The 20,876-nt window shown below is 39.3% G+C and overlaps 1 protein-coding gene across 6 annotated transcripts in view; it reads left to right on the top strand.

Annotated features, from left to right (window-relative positions):
- The window catches only part of CARMIL1 (capping protein regulator and myosin 1 linker 1), a 189,684-nt gene that overhangs the window by 83,056 nt on the left and 85,752 nt on the right, over positions 1–20,876 (top strand). For all 6 annotated transcript variants that reach the window (XM_071456069.1, XM_071456052.1, XM_071456061.1 and 3 more), the window contains exons 4-11: positions 312–371; positions 2,613–2,734; positions 4,726–4,823; positions 5,176–5,246; positions 5,388–5,461; positions 10,500–10,575; positions 13,176–13,264; positions 18,274–18,368. In XM_071456069.1, coding sequence (XP_071312170.1) covers positions 312–371; positions 2,613–2,734; positions 4,726–4,823; positions 5,176–5,246; positions 5,388–5,461; positions 10,500–10,575; positions 13,176–13,264; positions 18,274–18,368 — 685 coding nt within the window. The remainder of the gene's footprint in view (positions 1–311; positions 372–2,612; positions 2,735–4,725; positions 4,824–5,175; positions 5,247–5,387; positions 5,462–10,499; positions 10,576–13,175; positions 13,265–18,273; positions 18,369–20,876) is intronic.

The following is a 20,876-nucleotide window of genomic DNA, read 5'->3' as shown; positions in this document are numbered from 1 at the left end:
ATTGTATTAATGATGCTTTTTTATAGTAAAATATTTTCATAAAATTGATTATAAGCTTTATATGCTTATAGCTTGCAGTAAAATGTCCAGTTTGGTATTCAATAACCATTTAAATCTGTAACAAACAAATGTAAGTAGTTTTTAAATGAAAAATGCATCCAGGTATTAAAAAAATACTTAATGTTAATTACAGAAACTGATATTAAAATCAGTAGCCTGCCCAAAGTTTTCTTAACCTCATTGAGAAGTGTAAATGCTCTTCAAAATAAGATGATGTTTGCACTAATGTGATGTTTCTTTTCTAACTACAGTTAGAACTAACTTTCAGCTACTTGGAAATCCAAGGAGTAACTTCCAGTAAACCAGGCCAGGTGAGTGTATTCTAGATAAAAGATACTTGTTTACTCATTGCTAAATCTGTGCCAGTCAAGGAAGCAATGCTCTATACATGCAGGTGTCTCCTTCCACTGAGCACACTGTGCATTTGTCTTCTTGCATTCTTGCTGGTCTAAAGTCTTAAAAATAACAATAAGAATTTAAAGAGTCATTTTTAGGAATGTTTGTGCACTTGGAATAATGATAAGAAATAGATAGGGGTTTTCTCTAGTTCAGTATGGTACAAGTTTCCATTTGTATCATAAGTGGATCTTTTTCTCAGAGCTGGTAAAGCAGTGGTGGCTGGTATGCAATCATCACCACACAAGCTGCAGTGGCTTCTGGGGTGAATACCTTTATGAGGCAGCCCAAAGCTACTGCTTACATTGCAGGCAGGAATGCTTTGCTTTCAACTGTTCTTTGTGCCTTTGCTGTGTACAACACAAAATATATTTGACAGCAAGTTACGTGCCCAAAAAAGTAATGTCAAAGGGAAGGTGCTGAAAAGAAGAATGCCTTTAGAGCGTTTTTAATTCATAAGATGAGCATGTTGACAAGATTTGACAGTTCAATTGTATCAAAGTCTTAATGTGTTTCATGTGTGTTTGGCTTTTAAAGAGCTTTTAAGGAATAGGAGTGCCTGAGCTACTTTGAACTCTGAAAAGCTCTCATTGTATTAACATCTTGTCTTTTTAACCTGTCTTTTGAAGCTTTCCTTAAAGCAGGGAATATAAAAAGTCCAGGTGTTTTAATGGGGAGACATTTACTAAATTCTACGTTTTTGTGGCTTTTTTTTAAATTAAGGTACTAAAATGCCAGGTAACTATTGCTAATTATTCCAGGAGGCATAGACAATCACTGTTGTAGCAGTATTTACAAGAGATTTTCAGCAGCCTCAATGAGCATACACTGTTCCTAAAATATTTCTTAAGGTTTTTCATGTTTACATTCATTTGTGTTTGAATTGTGTGAGACTTCTAACTGAAGGCAGAGAGAACCCTAGATTATTTCTCGTGGAGCAAATGGTTTTGTTGCAGCTTTCCTGCAAAGAGCATATTATAGCTGTGATATCAGAAGGGTATAGTTTTGTGCTAGGCATCTTGCAGAGAGCCATGAAGAGCTTCCTACTGTAAGATAAGTGAACAAATGGACAAAAGAATATAGGAAATGTTGTGCTAATATTGGTGATGATGAAAAACTGTGGTAAGTTGCCCACTCATTCATCATCAGGGAGTGGTGGCAACAGGCTCAGAAAGGAGTTGAATTGCTGGTAAAAGGTATGAATAGTCTCAGTGTGCTTTAGGGGTAATACAGCCTCTTCTAGGATTATCATGGTGGTGACCCTGGGCATGAATTGGGAACCAAGAGAGCCCTGGGAGCCAGCCTCAATACGAAGCAATCCCCTGTATCAAACTGTATAGAGTCCCCTGTCCTCCTGTCTGCCTTCACTTATTTATTCCTCACGTTACCTTCTCACTGCGCGTGCACAGCTTCCTATCTAAAAGAGATGATGGCTTGGGCTGTGCTAACTATTCACTCTGGAGTCAGCAGAAACATTACATTGCTTCCTGTGATGCAGCCAAAAGCAGCAGCAGAGCTGATGTGTCACTCATACCCTAATCTGATTTGGTTCTGAACACTCAATATCTAAGAGAGGCATGTTGCAAAAGGCTTTATTTATTCCCCTTTCTGAAGCACACATCCCCCAGAGAGCGGGACAATCATGCTGGTTGAGTTACTGCTTCATCTGCACAGACAGACAGCACAGCACCACAGCATTTTCTTAAGCAGCACAGAACAAAGCATTAGAGCTTTTCCAGAGGATCACAGCCATTCAAGACTTTTACTTTTTGCCAGAGGAAACAGGCACCCTGCTCATTCAATAGTTTCCTGTCAGGCTGTGCTTGCTTCTCCTGGTGTTCTGGGGCATGTTTCAAAAGAGGACAATGCTGTGAAAAGTTCTTGGTTTTCAAAGTGTCAGCTGAGGTCAAGATCCTTTGAAAATTGTATTCCCGTGGGAAGCAGGGCACTGTTAGAAAAAGCAAAGTTTGAATACGGGGGTCTTTGTACATTCAAGAACAACGTTCAGAAACTTCACCTGGTGCATTGCTGTGTCATGTCTTAAAGAATAACAAATTCCTACGAGCATTCAACTGGCATTTAAAATGTTTTCCTGTTTAATTCATTGACATGAATTACACGATACCCTTCTCAGACTCTTGCACTTTGATTTGTAGTTGATTATGGAAACAGAGAAATGCAGCATCTCCATGAAGATGGCAACCTCTGAAGATGTGAACGAGGTGCTGGCACACATTGGGACCTGCCTCAGGAAGATATTCCCTGGACTCTCACCAGTGTAAGTATCCTTTAGGGCACCTCTAGTGGGAACATATTGTATGGAAGCAGTGACAAGCCACCCTTTTTTGTCTGCTGATCTCCCCACCCTAATCTCAGAAATACACTGAGGATATAAGAATCATATCCATAAGCACTAAGCTTTTGTCTAGGTGTATGGCAGAACCAGAACATGGTGTAGAGCATAGGTAAAGTATGTGTCGTCCTGTAGGGTCATAAGAGCTTTTGGGTTGAAGGGGGGTGCAGTTATTTGAGGTCTTAAGTTTTTATTTTACCCTCTTGCCTCTCCAGCCTCAGGTACATCTTAGGTTCTGTCTTTTGTGTTGTAACTAGCTCCATGTTCTGTTTTATTTTTTCCCCACCAGAAGTAAAATCTGAGTTGGGAGAGGATAGAGAAGTTCCATTTACTTTCAGTGTTTGTGAAACAATGCACATGATTGTGAGCCTTGTTCTTCAAAACTAAGCCCTGAGCAGTCTTGTCATATAACTTCCCATGGTTTAACTGACTCCTTGAATTATTTGTATCCTTGTTTGGCTTTTCTTTTCATTGCCTTACTTGTGCCTTTGGTTTTCTCTCATACCTGTGTCTCTGGATTCTATCATCTTGCAGCAACTCTCAGTAGTTTTTCTTCATTTTATTTTCCTTGTTCTCAGTCATTGCCTTATCTTCATCACTGTCTACCAAGTCATGCAGCTCTACTGTATTCTCTTCAGCTCCTGGTTTTCAGCATTATTAGAAAAAAAGGGCTGTGGAAAAGTTTTCTCCCAGACATGTTGATTTTTATAAGTGAACTTTAGTAACAGACTCTAGATGTGAATGGTTAGGCTAAACTTACATGTTTTATTTTGGGTGCATGTCTTTATTATTCACCTTTCCTGTAGGTGGAGTAGGAAATCAAGTTCATAAACTCTAGATGGCAGTTCCTTTTTTTTTTGTTTTCATGTTTTTTCCCCGCTTCCAATTTTCCTCTTGGGCAGTGTAGTTAACTGCCTTAGGGGAGATTGAGGTCTCCCTTCAAAGAACATGAATACAACTGAATATTTGCAAAGAGGGTTGATATAAAACCTCAGTGATAGTGTGAGAAATGCAAACAAAAAGAATAAAGAAGGTTGCAAGACTGTTTGTTTCTCTGGTTGTTTATGAAGGCCTTGAACTCTATATATGTTTTCTGTGGGTTTTCTTGAGAACATTGCTGGAGCAGGTTGGGTAGCTGCATGGAGTGCTTGCTTCCCAGAAAAGAAATCAAATTTCTTGCTCTCCTCTTGGGTGGCAGTTTTCCAAAATGAAGGCATTGGTGTTGTGTAGATGATAGAGGACCAGATAAGGCAAGAAAGGGGGAAAGAGGTTTCTCCAGTTATTATTGCTTATTAATTCTCTTCTGCTTCACCTCCTACCCCCTTAGACACTTCATAAATTCCATAGTTTATTAGGCACTCTTGCCATTCAGAAAAACAGCTAGTTTTATTTCTTAAAAGGCAGGAAGGTATTGTGTTTCTTGTCTGTCTAGGGAAGAAAGCTGCTACCAAATTACAAAGATTGGAGCTGGATATCAAGAGTGCAGCCTAGAGGCCACATGGAACTGCTCAGCTCTTTGCACCATGGTGCTATTTCTGCATAAAAGCTGTGTATATACAGCAGTGGTTTCAGGGTAACCATTAATACCATGTCTCCTCCATATTTTGGGCATCCTGATGTCAGATGAGGGCCACAAGCCTCCTTAGATGGAGTGATCTTGCAATACAAAAGGATTTAGTTGCTCCAGTTGTCACAGGGTTAATCAAAAGAAAGAGAGAAAGAAAGAATGAATAAATGTTACTCCTGCTGTGCTGCATAATGGTATGTGTGCCTTTTAGGTAGGAAAGTGGGTTGTATTAAAAATGGTATTTCTTCCTATACACTCATTTAAAAATGCTCTTAAAATAAAAAAGGTTTATGTGTTTAAAAATACTTTCAAAGCCATGAATGATGTTTTTCCCCTCTTTTCCATCCAGGAGGATTATGAAAAAAGTAACTATGGAGCCTTCAGAAAGACTGGCTAATCTCCAGGCCCTGTGGGACAGTCAGACTGTGGCAGAACTTGGACCTTGTGGTGAGAATGAATTTAAATGCTCAAATATAAAAGAGGGCTGGAATTGCAGTGTCAGGAAGTTTAATTCTATTTTGGGCAGAAGCTTGTAAAGGTGTAATTAGTTTTAAGGTGTAATTAGTATGAGGCAGACTTCTGATTGGTAGGTGAAGGCACTATATTAAGCTTTCTTGCAGCTTACCATGTGAAGATAGGATAGTCTGTGTTCCTTTCATAAACACAATGCACAGTCTTCTGAGAGAAAAAGAGAGTGAGTTTTAAAAACTGGATCTTTAAGTATTGAAGTGTCCTTTTAGATGTACATTTGTTTGCTTGTGTGCCTACTGTGTTAAATAGTTTCTTGGGTTGTTTGTAGGAGGCTTTTCGCAGATGTATGCCTGTGTTTGTGACTGGCTTGGATTTCCCTACAGAGAGGAAGTACAGTGGGTAAGTGCTTGTCTTGTTCTGATGCTCTTTTCAGCTACCTGTACTAATGATGAAAGAACAGGTAAATCCATAGTGCTTGACAAAAGAAACCCAAAACACTACAGTTCTGTAAAGATGTGGTTGGTTATGTATTTTTAACAGGACGTTGATACGATTTATCTGACACAAGATACCAGAGAGTTGAATTTGCAAGACTTCAGCCACCTTGACCACAGGTAAACCATGTGCAGTAATCATGCTAGTACTGATCAAGTGGGATGGCCCCATAGCTGTTACTGTGAAATTACCATCTGTAGCATTTTTAGTTTTCAGCACAAAGCTTCTGTTTTTGCACAAAAGCCCCATGGAAACATCATTTCATTCAGGAGCCGGAGAAGATAAATATATTTTCTTATTGGAAGCAATCCAAAAAGTTAGAGGATAGATACTTTTCCTGTGATGGCAGATATAAGAGCTCAAATTCAGCAGATAAAACATGCATCTACATCTGGTGGGCAAAGCAAAAAAGGAAATTATGAAGTCTTTACTTCTGCAGAATCTTTTTTCTCATGGTGTACACAGTAAAGGAAATTAATTTTTGTCAGCAAGTCAGTAGAAGGTTTAAGTTGTTCAACTGAATTCCAGCCAGTTGTCTCTTCACTTATAATAGATGCTATCAAAAATAAGTACTTCCAGAAAGGAACTAATTGAGGGTAATTTTGCTGTGAGATGGTGAAACCTAGCGAAGTGTTGTATTTAGTTTACTGAATTTAGCTGGCTGAGAAAATTGGATTCTGAGAAAGTTGAATTTGGAGATATTACAAGTAGGAGAAAATGGGAGGGAAGCTTAACTAAAATTTGTCATTATACAAAGGAAACTGCAAATTCAAGAAAGTGTAAATAAGATTGAGAAAGCATTTGTTTCTTTGGGAGAACCCAGTGAAAGAATTAAAATCTACCACAGATACAACGTTAAAATATCATAACAGAAAGGCTGACCTAGAGGTAGGTAAATAAGAGTATTTTGCCACAGCATTCTTTGTAGGTTTAAGCTGTCAGGTGTGTGAACTTGCAGAATGTCCCATTCAGGGATTTAGCTCATTTTCTGTGCCACATTTTCACAGCCTGCAGTGAATCCCTTGGCAAAGTCACCAAGCAGTATCTGTGTTGACCAACTCAGAGGGAACTCGAGACTACAGGGCTGCAGCTGGTGTGTGGCAGATGTAGCCAAAGACTCTTTCCTTGGTTAAGCCTTGCTGAAAGAGGATAAGGGGAGGAATACTATTAAGCACAAGCAAATTTGGGGCAAGAACTTAACAATGCTTTTAACATTTATTGCAAGAGGAAGTGATAAGAAGACTGTGGGACATTCTTGAGAAAGTGACGTACAGATACCCAGCCTCAATAGATATTAAATGTTTGAACAATTCATTAGGAAATAGTAGACAGAATTGTTTTAAATATTTAGAATATCTCAACAGGTGCAAATGAGTTTGGCTTCCAGAAAATGAAATAATGGGGCTTGTTGTTTTAGAAAATATTTTCATTAAAATATACCTTACAAAATTGCTGAAGAAATGTATTTGTGCTGTTAAGCAAAGTCTTTTCTAAGTGCTTCAAGATTGTCTAAGTCCAAAGATTCAAATCTATTTTGGAGCCATTTACATGCTGTGGAATCCATCTTGTGATGAGAACATCTGCATGCTGAGGACTGAACTAAAGAACATTTTGGATTGAAATTTCAAGAAGATGAAATTTCAATGAAAATTTTAAGAAAGCCAAACCTTTGTTACTCACTAAAAATACAAATTAGGAATTGAAATCCCAGTCAATTCAAGAATGTTTGTAAGCATTTTCCAATATATTTAAGACAGTGGAACTGCTGTGAATTTACTGTGTAAATTCACAGTGTGTCATTATTCTTTTGGATTTTGAGAGACTGTTGTATATCCCATTCATCTAATTTTTGAGGTTGCTGAACCTATATAGTTTATGTTGTGTAGTAGCTCTGAAGCAAGGTAGGACAGGTGCCTCAGTTCTCTAAATACAGGGCTATGCATTGCAAAAATAAACAATTTATGTTTTTCCAAGTAAAACATTTCAGTTAAAGGTCAACATAAGATGGCATGAATTATAGATGAACTGAAGTTCCCAGAGCATCACAGCATGGCTTGCTGCATGGGAACATGACTTCTGAGGTTTTATCTGAAGCTATGTTGTGTTGTGAACCATATAATTATTAAAAAAAAAAAGACCCAAAGTGAAAAAGGGCTTATTTGATATGGTTGCATGATCTTCATCTGTGTTGCATATGTTTTAGCTTATTTGGACATTCAAAAAAGTTTTTAAAAAATCTAATTGTTTAGATTTTTTTCATTGTGCTGTTGAGATTTCTTGCCATCTGAAATACACAGGGGAACAGGGATATTGAAAAAATGCAAAGGCATTAGATAAGCTGGAATCTTGTTGAGGCTTGGAGAGATTGTCTGCATTCCAGAAGTACAGAATCTGTTTTTATTTTAAGATGGCACAGATTTATCTTTTATAAATACTACTTTATTCTGGATGGCAATTTTAATTAATGTGAACATCTCAGTGTAACTCAGTGAGGGAAAGTTATGAGAATGCCCTGCTTTTGTAACTGGTTCTTAGCTTTCTTTCATACCATATTGGAAAAGAATTCAGGTTATTGTTAAAACCACATCTAGACTGCAATAGAATAAATTTAATAAAGCAATATATAATTTTGAAAAGAAAAACTCGATAACAAGAATATTGGGGTTAAATGAGCTTAAAGCAAGAGAAGGTTTTGAGGTAAATTCCTGAAGGGCACCCTTCTGACCCACTGGTCAGAAGCACCTTCAGAAATTGGAACAAAAAAAAGTCTTCCCTTAAAATCAGATGGTAGAATTTGATAAAGCAAAGTTTGTTGACAATAAGTACAGCTGCTTGCAGAACAGGCAGGGACTCCACTGCCTGCAGGAATGTTTGGAGTAGGGAAAGAGGTGTATGGAGGGGAGCAGTTGGTCTTTGTGGAGGTCCCAGGCAGGATCTGTGCATGATGGGGGTTTGAACAACAGGCCTTGGATACTGCCGAAGATTAAACTATTCAAGAAACATTGTTGCAGCTGGACAGGAATATTTTAAAATAAATCTGCCCAGCTGATTTGCAAGTTCTCATCTTTAAGGATTTCTTGAAAGTGTCATAGCTCTGCCCCCGAGACTGAGCACCCCTTGTCTGTCCTTCAGCCAGCCAGAGAAGGAAGGGGGAGAAAGGCACAGCCTCAGGCAAGCTCTGTCTGCAGGCACTCTGCTGTCCAGAAGTTCCTGAGCTCTTGCCAGCCCTCCAGGCTGCCTTACCAGCTCCCTGGCAGTGTGAGCACTTGCAGTTTGTGATCCCCAATCATTGTCCTCTGTTCCTTTGAAGAACTGGGCTGCTGCTGACAGCTGACCTACAAATGCTCGTGGTACCTTCTGCTGCTTTTGGAGGTGGTGCTCCACAGCATGACCAGCCCTGCTCCACCAGTGCCAGCCTGTCCAATGTGTGCCCAGCTGTGCTGCCTGGTTACTGCTGCATGAACAAACCAAAATTTCACCTGAAAAATTGCTCTTACGTTCATTCCACTTCCAAGGCAAAGGCAGTGGCGAGGGAGGCATCAAAGCTGCAAATCCATTACCACCTTACTGATCTTATCAGGGAACCACAGAGGAGAATCAAACCTCTCTGTCTGTGGGTATTCCATACTCCATGGAAAGATTCCTGCCTGCCCAGCCTAAGGGGGAAGTACTTCTGGGTTGTTATTTTTTTCTCACCTAACATTTCTGCTGTTAGTTATTGCTTTACATGGAGATGAAGTGTGTGTGTGGTGTGTGTGTAGGAGCAAAACCAGCGTGGTGGACAGAAATAAATCTATGCACTCCACGAAGCTGCTAAGTCTCTGCTCTGCTTGTGGAAATGAATCCACCACACAACGTGATGTCTGCTGTGAACAAGATGGAAAGATGGCTTAAATCCTTGAAGGGCACCCCACACTAGTTCCTTTGCAGGAGTGTGAAAATGTCTATTTGCATGAGCTTCTCAGTTGGTGAGCCTACAGCCTTTTGCTGCAAAATGCTGCACCTTCGAATCTGTTACCTTAGTGATGCTTGTACTTCCAAATGTAGCAACTGCAGTTCCCAATATAGCCTGTGGATTGCTTGTCCACGTGACGTCGCCTTGTCTCCTGGCTTTCCTGTGTGTTTAACAACCACCCCGAAGTGTCTGCGTGTTTGCAGAGAAAAACTGGAGGAGGGGAAGAATAAAAAGAACATGGGAGAAGGGTGCTGCATGTTAAATGCAGACCTGTGCCTACCTGCATATGTCCTGGATGAAGGGTCGGGTGGGGTTAGACTAGCTTGTAAAAGCCAATACTTTAAAAATTCTCCCTAGAAAAACAGGCTTGAATGGCACTGGTTTGCTGGTTTGATAAGTTAGTTTGTGTATGTTACAGCTCTTTATTTCATTATGAAGACAAGGACTTTCTAAGGAGCTGATAAGCCTCTGTGTAGGTGTATGTAAGTGTTTAATATGCAGCACCAAACTGATCCGAGTGCTGCACTGCTAAATGGTGTGATAGTACTCGATGAATGAATCTGCTGGGGGTTAGCATGCAGACGTGACATTCATCAGCACCTGCTGCTGGAGAAACTTAACACAGGGAGAGCAGATCACGTTAAGAGGCTTGGAGTGAAGAAAATGGGAATAATTTAGAATTTCATTTGTGAAATCCCTTTCACAATTAAGGAGGGTTTGTGCTGAATGTCGCATTATCCTGTTGCAGGTCTCCTGTTTCCTGGGGGAATTTAACTATAAGAGATGAGACAAGGAGGTGTTCTCTAGAAGCATTCAGTCATGGAATTCTATTAAATCATCAGACTGCCAAAAAGCTTTTTAGCGTCATGCTAAATTATAATTAGAGGTGATTAAGAAGCTTAAACATGTCACAGGCTGAAGAAAAAGTTATGCTAAAAGTAGGAATGGCAGCCCAGACAAATTCCTGATTTAAAAATTCATACTAGAATGGATGCCAGTTGTCCAGTCAGAAATTTTTATTAAAATAAGAGGAAGACATGCAGCTGCAGCTGCTGTTTTTTAGAATGAAGAGCTTTCTATAATGGGGATGGTAGGCAATTAGCATTGCTAAACTATGGGGAATGAGACGTGGCGAACACTTAGGAGATTGTTTCAAATGTCAGTTATATGAAATGTGTATAAAAGTGTTTTTCTTTTTCTAGAGACTTAATACCTATAGTTGCTGCTCTGGAGTATAATCAGTGGTTTACAAAGCTGTCCTCCAAGGATCTGAAATTAGTAAGTAATAAATTGAAACAATATATCTGCTTCTACCAGGCTATGCTGTGTTTTAAAGGATGCTGTTACATTTTTTAAAGTGAAATATTTTTGGCAAGTACAACTGGGCAATCTATTGCAAATTATGTTTTTTTTATCCTGGAATCATATCAGGAAAATAAAAATGGTGAATAGTCAGTTAGCACCATAAAAACACTGCTGAGAATCAGGTCTTGTCAAAATTTCAAATTATATAGTTTGAAAACTTCATTGGTTGACAGTAGTGGCCTATAGAACTTCATTAGGCATTGCTGACTCCCCCAAACAATATTATGTGACTGATTGGAAAGTAACTTCAAAGCAGCCAGAAATCTTAGTTGCTTTTTGGAGGTGAAGAGAAAAGGCCAAGATTATGGGATTATTTCCTGCATAAAGTACATTTTTTCTGTGTAATTTTCATTGCAACTTGATGATGTCCTCTCCCAGTTTTCCAAAACACCGTTATGTGGCACCGGTATTTTTCCATATCAGTTTTCATTGCTAAAAACAAAAAGAGGGCATGTCTAAACCAGTTGGACTACTAAAATAAAGGCCAAGAAAAGCAGTAATTCAGTGACAATTTAAATATATCAAAATATGCTATTTCTCCCAAAGATTATAGTTACAGGTGGAGTTAGTGGTTTGCTTGAGAAACTGCTTTTATGCTTGCCTCCAGAAGCTTTTTGCCTTTAAAAGTTAATATTAAATTTCCTCTTGTTTAAATTGATGCCATTTTATTGATCTGTAAAGCTCTCATTATATTGCTAAGCTGTCATTTCCAATGAAAATTCAATAGGAACTTATGTGATTCTTGGCAAAAGAGTAGGCAAAAAACTTCTTTCCTGCTGGGAGATCTCTCTCAAAGTTATGCATGGAATGAAGGTGGTGGTATTTTTAGTGCTGTTGTAGTTTGCTGTTAAAATCAACACTGTTAAAAGGTACAATGCAATTAATCAGTTTCTGCTTCAATGAAGTGAGATAGTTTGCTTAGTTAGAAGACTAGCTGGTGTAGTTTGCTTAGAACAAAACCTGGCCCTGTTATCTAGCTGAGATTCATTTATGTGAATGTTTCGGGTTTTTTCCTTAGTAACTTTCCTGTGGAAAACAAATAAACTTTGTCAGTCTAGAAAATGCATCAGTTACGCAAAAAAACTCAACCTCTTATCTTCCACGCATTCAATTTTTAAGTCAAAAATGAAGAAAATGTAGATTGTTGGGCAGTAAATCCATGCCATAAGAACACTGCCAAGGGTCACTATGAGGTCAGACATGTCCGGAGGCCATCGAGTGCATTGTGTTTCACAAGTCCCACTCTGACATTGTGTTTGATACACAGTACCCACAGTGATTTTACAGTACAGACATGAAACTTTCCACTTCTACTGCAGTCACAGTACTGTAGAAATATTGTGATAATATTCTGAACTGTTAAAACATGGATGGTAAAGAAAGCATTGGGAAGATGGCTGAGTTGACAGTCTTCACCAAAAATTGTCAACCTTTACTGTGTAAAGAATTAATAAGATTTTACATGTGTGGTAGAGCAGATTTATTTTGTTTAGGGCAGGTTTATTTTGGACATTCAGTTAGTTTAAAAGTATAAAAAAAACCCAAACCCTGAAAAATACACAAACTAGAAAATGTCAGATGGTCATTAGAGACAAAGATATCCCTGGTATGAATGTCACATTGTTGCCTTTAAAGGCAGATAACAGAGTAGTTTCAGCACTTCATGATCATGACTAAAATTCAGATTTGAATGTCACATGAGTGCTGATTAGTGTGAGCTGTGGGAGGAAAAAGAAAAGTCAAATCCAGAAGCAAAATAAAAGTTTATAATAAAAGGTGATGAGGTACAGAGTTCATTGCATGGCTTTTGAATGATTACGGTTTTATCTCTCTATCTGAATGAGCAGAGCAAACAAACTCTTTTGTTGTCATGTGTTGTTCATGGCACTTGCAAATATCCATGCAAATTCTAGAATTCAACCACAGTAAGAACATGAGATGGGATTTGCTTCTCCATAGGCTGGAAGAATTCATACTCAAATATACTGGCCCTTAACCACTAGTCCTTGGGAGTCTTTGGAGGACCTCTCTAGCTAGGGTACTTTTGCTCCTGAGGTTTTTTGGGATTTTTTTCTGTTTGTTTGACTTCTGACATATTTCTTTGTGTTTAGTTGTCATTCCTGGTCAGGCTTTATTCTCCTTTGCACTAGTTACCACTTTTTTCTGCAGGACAAGTGTGCATATGAATAAGATTTCTTTTAAAATTGAGTGAGAGTTTTTCCTGAACCACATGATTTAGATTGTTTTCAGTGTCATTATAAAAATTCTGCCCCTTTTGGTTAGGCAGCCTGATTCATTAGTTACTTGCTTTTAGTCTGCCTCCTGCTTCTCTTAAGTCTTTTCCAGAAGTCTTCTGTTCACTCTCCTGAATGTTTCTGGTATTTTTACTTCCTTATTTGTGTATAACAAGAAGATGGTTGCGGCCTGGATCCCATTACAATGTACAGCTTAACTCGATAACTGTCTGTTCCGTGTTTGTGTTCTTTAACTCTGTTCTGTCTTTTCTGTGGCAGTCCACTGATCTCTGTGAGCAGATACTGCGAGTGGTGAGTAGGTCCAGTCGCTTGGAAGAGCTGGTATTAGAGAATGCCGGGCTTAGAACGTAAGTAATTCCTTCACAATGTCGCTTCAGGTGCTGCTTGCTCCCACTAAAAGGGATGTGTGGTGTTTGTTAGCCAGAAGAAGCATTTAAAAAGCTGTGCTCAATGTTTGTCTAGTTCTGAGGAGCCTCTAGTCACAAGCTTTTTATCAGATTTTCCAGAGGGTCTGTATGTCCAGAAAATCCCTTTCAACTGGTGTTTTTTAGGATTCTGCATAGAGAGTTGGGCTAAGTGGAGCTAAGTGATTGAATGAGAGCATAAACCTTAAACTGGCTCCTACTGTTCCTCTCCCAAATATGGGTCCAATAGAAGTATCAACACCTTTTTATCATTTAAAAAACAGAGGTTTGTTTTGTTAAAAAAAGCATACTATGCCATCTTGCATAACATGTTATTTCATTTCCAAATGAGCTGGTATTATCTTAATGTGGATTTCTGTCTGCTCAAATATAACAGGACTTCTACATTAACAACTCTTTTGAAGAAAGTAGATCAGTAAGTTTAATGGCTTGCCATAGACTTAGAGGGAAGATACACAGGAATAAGCCATACCATTAAATCCTTGCATATGTTTTAAATATAGTAAGTTGTAGTTACTAGGTATTTGCTTTTTTCCCCTCCCTTCAGAGGAAATAGAAGCAAAGTTCAAGTTACTTCCAGCTGTGCTAGTTTATACTTGTAGTGCTGGTTTTAGTGTTAGGGTAGTGTCCAAGACAATGTAGACAAGATAAACTCTAGAGCTATTGAATTTATTTTTTTTTAAATTTTATTTAAAAAGCAGTGTAAAGGTGGGAGAAGTAGAACACTTTGTAGAATTACAAATAAAGGGAAATGAGCACATGGGAGATATTTGGTGTGCCTTATATTGTCTCCTCTTCCATTGTTGGGGTCTTTTTCTCCTTTTTAAAGTGCATTTTGCGTTGAAATGCCTTTGAAAGAAAATTGCCTACATGACAGAAGAAATTTGAAGTTGAGTTTGGAATAATATGGGAACTTTCTGATCACTAGTGCACTGCCTTTAATAGCTGTCATTCAAACATATGCCCCTGGTTTTAATCTTGTTTTCCAGTATGTGCCTTGAAATCTAGTGATAATCATTAATATTAAAGGATATGTTGAATACCTTTGCACGTTGCCTACCTTTATTTATCACGGTTGGATTAACTGCTTTCAGTTTTAACAGGACCTGACAGATAATCAACCTGTGACTTTGGTTTTCCTGTCTCCATATACATGCAGAGTGTTTGGCATTGTGCCTTGGTGTGTATCTGTTCTGATCAACACTGTCTGTTTTTGCCAAGGATGCATTTGTCAGTTTTGCCATTTTTCATATCTGTTTGCTAGGAGACCCTGTTGTTGCTGGCTATCTTCCTTCCCATGGCTTACAGACCAGTCATTTTTAATGAGCTGTGAAAAAATGCCAAACCAGGGTTAAGCAAGAGCTACCAAGAGTAAAGCTGTAGGAAGTAACCTGAGCAGCTGCAAGAACATATTTCCTCCTGCAGCAGAGTCAGTTTAAGATAATTCTGTTCTTTTCTATCTCCAGCCACTCATTTCTGTGATTTGGTTTGGGCCACAGCCTCAAAAACACTTGTCATCCTCCCAAATGATGAAACAGCAAACTATTGTGCAGTAGCAGTAATAAAGACCCAGAACTAGGGAAGTGTGACCTTCCTGTTGGGAAAAACAGGATGTCAAATGAAAGCCCCTGTCTGATAAGATTTGTGCTTTCCAGTTTAGATGCTCTTGGAAATTTTATCCCCTTTTCTATTGCTTTAACTACACAAAAAGGATGCAGTTTAGATACCACTGGAAGGCTTCAACGCATATAGCAATCACTAATGATTTTGTGAGTGTTTTAATTAACATTTGTGATGTCCAGACTTCAGGGAGAGCAGGGTCATTCAGGCTGGCCCAAAAAAATAAGCTTGAAAAGAGTGTTAATCTTTGAGGTATTTTAGAGGAATGAGGCAGTATGTGATAACCAAAATACTGATTTCTGAGTGGGCAGCTCAGCTTATTGATTAGGCTGGGTTTTGGTGTCTACCAGGCTTTGAAGCTTGGCCTGACAGGCACAGGCTGTGTATGGTGGGAGCTGCCTTTGGCCTGCACTGCTGGGAGATGCTAAATGGCAAAGACTTGGATATTAGGAAAAGGTTCTTCCTCCAGAGGATGGTTGGGTGCTGAAGCAGGCTCCCCAGGGAGCCAGCCTGGCCCCAACCCTGCCAGAGCTTAAGGAGGATTTGGACAACAGTTTCAGGCACATGGTGGAATTGTTCGGGTCCAACTCCTGTTCAGCACCAGGGGTTGGACTCAATCCTTGGGAGTCCCTTCCAACTCAGGATATTCTGTGATTTCCATGGAACTGCAAGACAGACTTCCCAGTCTGCAAAGGCCTGTTTGGAGAAGTTGGTGCTAGTGGTTTATTTGTTGCACTTCCATGTTCTCTGAAAGCTGGCATGCAGAATGTCCCTGCTGCCTTTCACACTGTCCTGTGCAGCCCTGTTCCAAAGAGAGTGGCCAGCTGCCACATGGGGGAACAAGAGAAGTGCCTGTTGCTGGACTTTGAGGGCCTAGAGGGCCTTTGACAGTCAAGTAGAGTCTTATCTTTCCCTTCTTGACAATGTCCTTAGACCTAACAGTGTTGCTTCCTCCCACACATCCTCTATTTTTCTGTTACAGGGATGTTGTCTAGACAGATCTCAAGGAATTGTTTTGTTTGTCTGAAATTTCCAGATTGGTAGTATTCTTTCCCTTGAAGAAATATCCTTAGTCTGTCATGAATCTTTTTGGAGCTTTACCTCCAAGCCTCAATAAGCTTGTTTTGGCCAAGCATGGCTGTGTAATGCATACAGAGAAAGCTTGATGTTTTTCAGGGAGTTTCAGACTTACACTACATGCTCTGTTCCTAAGTGTGCAGTTAAAAGAAGTAACAGATTTTATGACTTGAAACAAATAGTGAACAAAGGAGGAGAAGAGATGTTCCCCCAGGAGCAGAGCCAAGGTGCCTCTGTTTATGGCAGAGATTGCACAGAGAGTGTGTGTTGTTTGTATTATTTTTTCCAAAATGAGCTTTGGAGCCCTGTGAGCCCAATATAGATAATCCAGTGCTTTGTGGTGGAAGTCACTTTACTGTGCCTTTGCTGAGTAGTTCACACAGACTCTAGTTGTCTAAAATCCTCTGGTAATCCTGCCTATATTGTTGGTAAAAGCTGGGGCAGAGTTTGTAAACAAGCCTGGAGGTATAGGCAAAGTATTGTAACGACAAGAATCTGTTAGAGATACAGGAAGAGGAGGAAACTCCTCAAGAGGAAAGGGTTTGTTGCTTTTTAGTTCAAAACCTCATTTTTCCTGGCTGGACATAAGGAGCTTGATTCGGATGCCTAAGGGCAGGCATCTAGTACCATTTGAAATGCTGGAGGATTTTCAGAGTGTTGGCAAATGTCACTGAGGACCTACAGGAGATCTGTAGTCTTCTGCAGCAGCAGCTGGTAGCAAAGCAGGAGACCCTGGGGCCTCTCAGGTGGCAAGGTTTCAAGTCCAGAAGTTCCTTTTGTTGAGTGTTTGTATTCACAGACTGCTTGTATTTTAGGAAGAGAATATGTTTTTCCTAAAGGCAGCCCTTCATCATGCATCTGCAGTGCTGGAACCAGTTCTAGCCCCAGAAGGACACAGGGTTTCAAAGAGAAATTAAACTTCCCTGGAGCATCCCTATACTCCAGTAAACTTTGTAAACCTCAGATAACCAAAAGCTATGGAGGCTATTGCTGTTCAGCTTCCTTTCTTTTCCAAATACTAGAAGAGGATGCTGCCTCCTCTGTGGTTCTCAGCACAGAGTTTTGTGGTAGGCAGGATCTGTTCCAAGGAAAGAGAGCAGTGTTAATGAGCATTTTGGTAGTTCTCCACCATTGGCCTACAGGAGGAGAAATAATATACTTCAAGGCAGAGAGAGAAAGAAGGAATTTCAAGACATCATTTTGCTTTCTATCTTGGTGTCTAACTCAGGTGAAGTAAGAGCACTGAAGTTACAGCCTCACTTTATCAAAGGCTCACAGAAGGTCTAGTCCCTTATCACATCATGGTACAAGAACAGGTTTGAGGATTTGTGTTAGAGCTGATAGACATCAGCCTTCTGACTTCATGCAAGGAATGTGTCTCCACCAGAGTGTGACAGTGTGGTATGCAACAAAACCCAAGCTAGCTTTCAGCTTAGTGCTGTGGGTGGTGGCAGTCCAGCTGCAGCAGAGCACTTGCAGACAGGGCAGTGCTCCCTTGCCTCTCAAGTGGCTTTGGAGCAGAGGTCATGCAACTACATTTGCCCACCACAGTTGGTTAAGGTTGCTTTAAAGCTCTCTGTGCTGCCTGGCCTGGCTGTTGTCAGCGTTACAGAACTGATACTCTGCATCTCTTTTGGATCCATTGCTGGCACTGTGATCAGCCAGTCGTGCCCTTTGATGCTTCTCACTGTAAAAAGAAGCAAAAGACCAGCTCATCAGTGTGCTGCTGCTCTTTGAGAGAGCTATTCCTGCTGTTTTATAAGGTTAGAAATACTTGTGGATGTGCTGCAAAGCCCATCTGTTTGAGTGACTGTTGGCAGAAAGCTGCTGCCAGTGAGGAGGATGGCTTGTGAGTGAAGGAGGTGGTGGTGTGCAAGTTGATGTGTATCTCCAAATCCTGTGGCGTGCAGAGAGATGGAAGATGTGGTCAAGTTTTGAGTTATTCTGTGTAACTGCTGTTTTATACCTTCAGATCTCTGTCAAAAGCATTTTAGTCTTTGATTGTATACTCTTCAGGTCTCTTAGGTCACAGAATGAATAAATAACAATGTGGCTCCTTGTGAAAGATAGCAAATTAGCTAGATAAGCGTTGTTTAGAACCACGAGGAATCAGTTAGTGCTCTGCACTAGCAAAGGCCACTTGTGTCTAGTAATCCCTTGATGCTTTTAAGCTTTGTATGTGCTGTTGGTAGAGGAGATAACAGGATTCCTTTTCCTCTCTTTTTTTGTTGCAGGGATTTTGCACAGAAACTAGCCAGTGCCCTAGCCCATAATCCCACCTCAGGACTCCATACGATCAACCTTGCTAGCAATCCACTTGAAGATAGAGGTAATGTAACCTTTACTTTTTCCCCTTTCTAGAAATGTAATAGGAGGATTATTTGTTGCCTGAAGAATAGGTTATTGTTTTGTGCTAATGCTGCTGTAAATTTCTCTTGTTCACAAATGACTGAGAATTGCCATTCTTTTTGACTCATGCATATCCATTGGTGTGTTGAGAAATATATAAATGTCTGAAACCAACCCTGGATTTTAAAGGAAGACAAAACACAGTGATTGTTTTAAAAAACCCTCTACTTTTTAGGAGGTGTACATTTTTAAAAGCAGTGTAATTAGTAGAAAGATGAAGCGTAAGGCAACTTTCTTGGATTGCATTTTTCTGATGGTTTTGTGTTTTTATTTCAGCTGTAATGCCATATTTCTTTTCAGTATGAAAATTACCTCTTTTTCTCAGCTCTGTGGTGGCCTACCCTGTTGTGAAATCTTGGTGATGTTCAATAATACTGGCATAACTGGCATTCCTATGGAGCAAAGTGCTGTTAACTCCACAAGATGGAAAGTCAAGCTGAACAGCTCCGCTTTTCTCAGACTAGGCACCGCTAGGCATGATTTCAGTACATATCAAGTCATTCCTCTCCCTTGTCTACTCTTTTTTCACCCAAGAGGCATTTATTTTTAAAATAAGGTTACATTCTTTCAGTCTGGAGTTGACCCTTCAGCATTGCCCATGTGAGATTTCCATTTGCTTCACTTAATGCATTCCAGGCACACAGTGTTCTAGGATCAGACTGTCTTGTGCTCCTGTTGGGCCAGAAGAAAAATAAGAATTTTACACAGTGAACCTTTTCTTGTTTTATTTGGTTTGTTTGGGGGAAATGTTCTATTCTCTTTGCTGTCATGATTCAAAATAGAAAAGCTGTTCATTCTGATTACAACCTGATGGACTCAGAATGTTGTTAACACAGAATTTTGTAGGTGTCTCTTCTTTCTTGCTGGTTCAGTGAGGAGAAAAATAGCTGGGAAGGGGGTTTTCTTCCCTTCTACGTCTGTATCACTTTTCTTTTGACTAGAAGCAAGTATGATAATGTTTTTGTTTTTAACCTATTCTAAGTAGTTTTTTCATTTGAAATTGTTCACATGAATTGCTTTTACTCTTCTGATTACCTCTTGCCTGCTGATTATTGCTTGTCCTTGTTAAGAATTCTCATCACATGGAAGCCAGTGCTTTGCTGAAGAGTGTTATTGTTACAATGTGCCGCAGGCCTACTGCATTTTACAGAAATTTCTGTTGTAAGCTGGAAAAAAGGCTGCTACATTGTTGTTTCTGCTTTTGAAGAAGTGTATTTAGATTGTGTTATTTGAAAGATTTTTTTTTTCCCTAAGAAACTCATTTTTATCCTGGAAGCAAAACAATTAACCGAACATTGGCTACTCTACGGTGCAGGGGATCTTTTTTCATTTTTTAAACATATCCATGGGGGTGCTTTCTTTGCAGCAAATCTATAGATTCAAGCCATTCTGCAGTATCCACATATAAAACAAAAATGAAATGTAGAAACTACAACTTGGAGAAATTAGTAGGGTTTTTTCATTATCTCAGCCTCTCCTATCAAATATGCAATTAAGATTTGACCTTTTCATTAGAATGAGATAGGTTATAGAGTACTTAGAAATTAATTATAATTGTAATGTGCAAATACTGCAACTTTTTAATTCAGGAAAATTCCCTGGGTACAAGGTAGATTATTTGTGAGACTAATACCTGAAAAGTTTGTTATCAATCTTGTCTGTAAAAATTTATCCACACTGAAGTGATGGCAGCTTTACTTTTGGCTCTACTAGGATCAGAATTTAATCTCGTATTTTGTTAAAAATAATGCAAAACAAACATGCTGAAGCCTAGTAGTACTCAAATTCCAAACTGTGTGCCTGGATGCAGCTAACTGCATTTCTGCCATGTGAGCTCTCATCTCTGTTATGCCATTAGCAAAAATGAGTCATCTAATGGGTGTCCAAGGGCCAGAGCAACCAGAAGCAGTTTTTCTTTTCTGCCCCTGATTCCATATCTTATAACTTAACCCCCATGCTAGTAAGATGTGAAAATTATTTAGCTTGGCTAGAACAATAATTAACCCAGAGATTGTTAGCTAAATACAAAGATAGAGAGGTAAAACTATTTACTGCAGGTCTTAGTAAAAATGGTTTACAGCAAAAATTACATTTGTTGTATCCTTAGTGATTGTCCTTATAGAGCTATGGAAGAAAATCCTGTTAGTATGATTTGATTCATTCTTGCTGAAAATTGGTGAAGGTATATGGTTACCTTTGTGCTTTACAGTAAATGATTCCAAGGTCTCATGGGTCAAATGCTTTAGCAATATAAATAAAAAAGTGTGTATTGTTTTGAGCTGCATGGGTGTTGCATGCAATGCTTTTACAAAGAGCATTAAAAAAAGACCCTACCACAGTATCTGCAAGGTAGCTGGCTCCTCCATTATCAATGATAAGTAAAACAGAATAAAACCAGAGTAATGTAGATATGTGACCTACAGTTTCA

Source organism: Agelaius tricolor, unplaced genomic scaffold (assembly GCF_023055355.1).
Source record: "Agelaius tricolor isolate 1412-34295 unplaced genomic scaffold, bAgeTri1.0.p SCAF_2, whole genome shotgun sequence".
NCBI lineage: Eukaryota > Metazoa > Chordata > Aves > Passeriformes > Icteridae > Agelaius > Agelaius tricolor.
The sequence above is the reverse complement of the archived record's forward strand: the minus strand, read 5'-3'. Positions and strand labels throughout refer to the sequence as shown.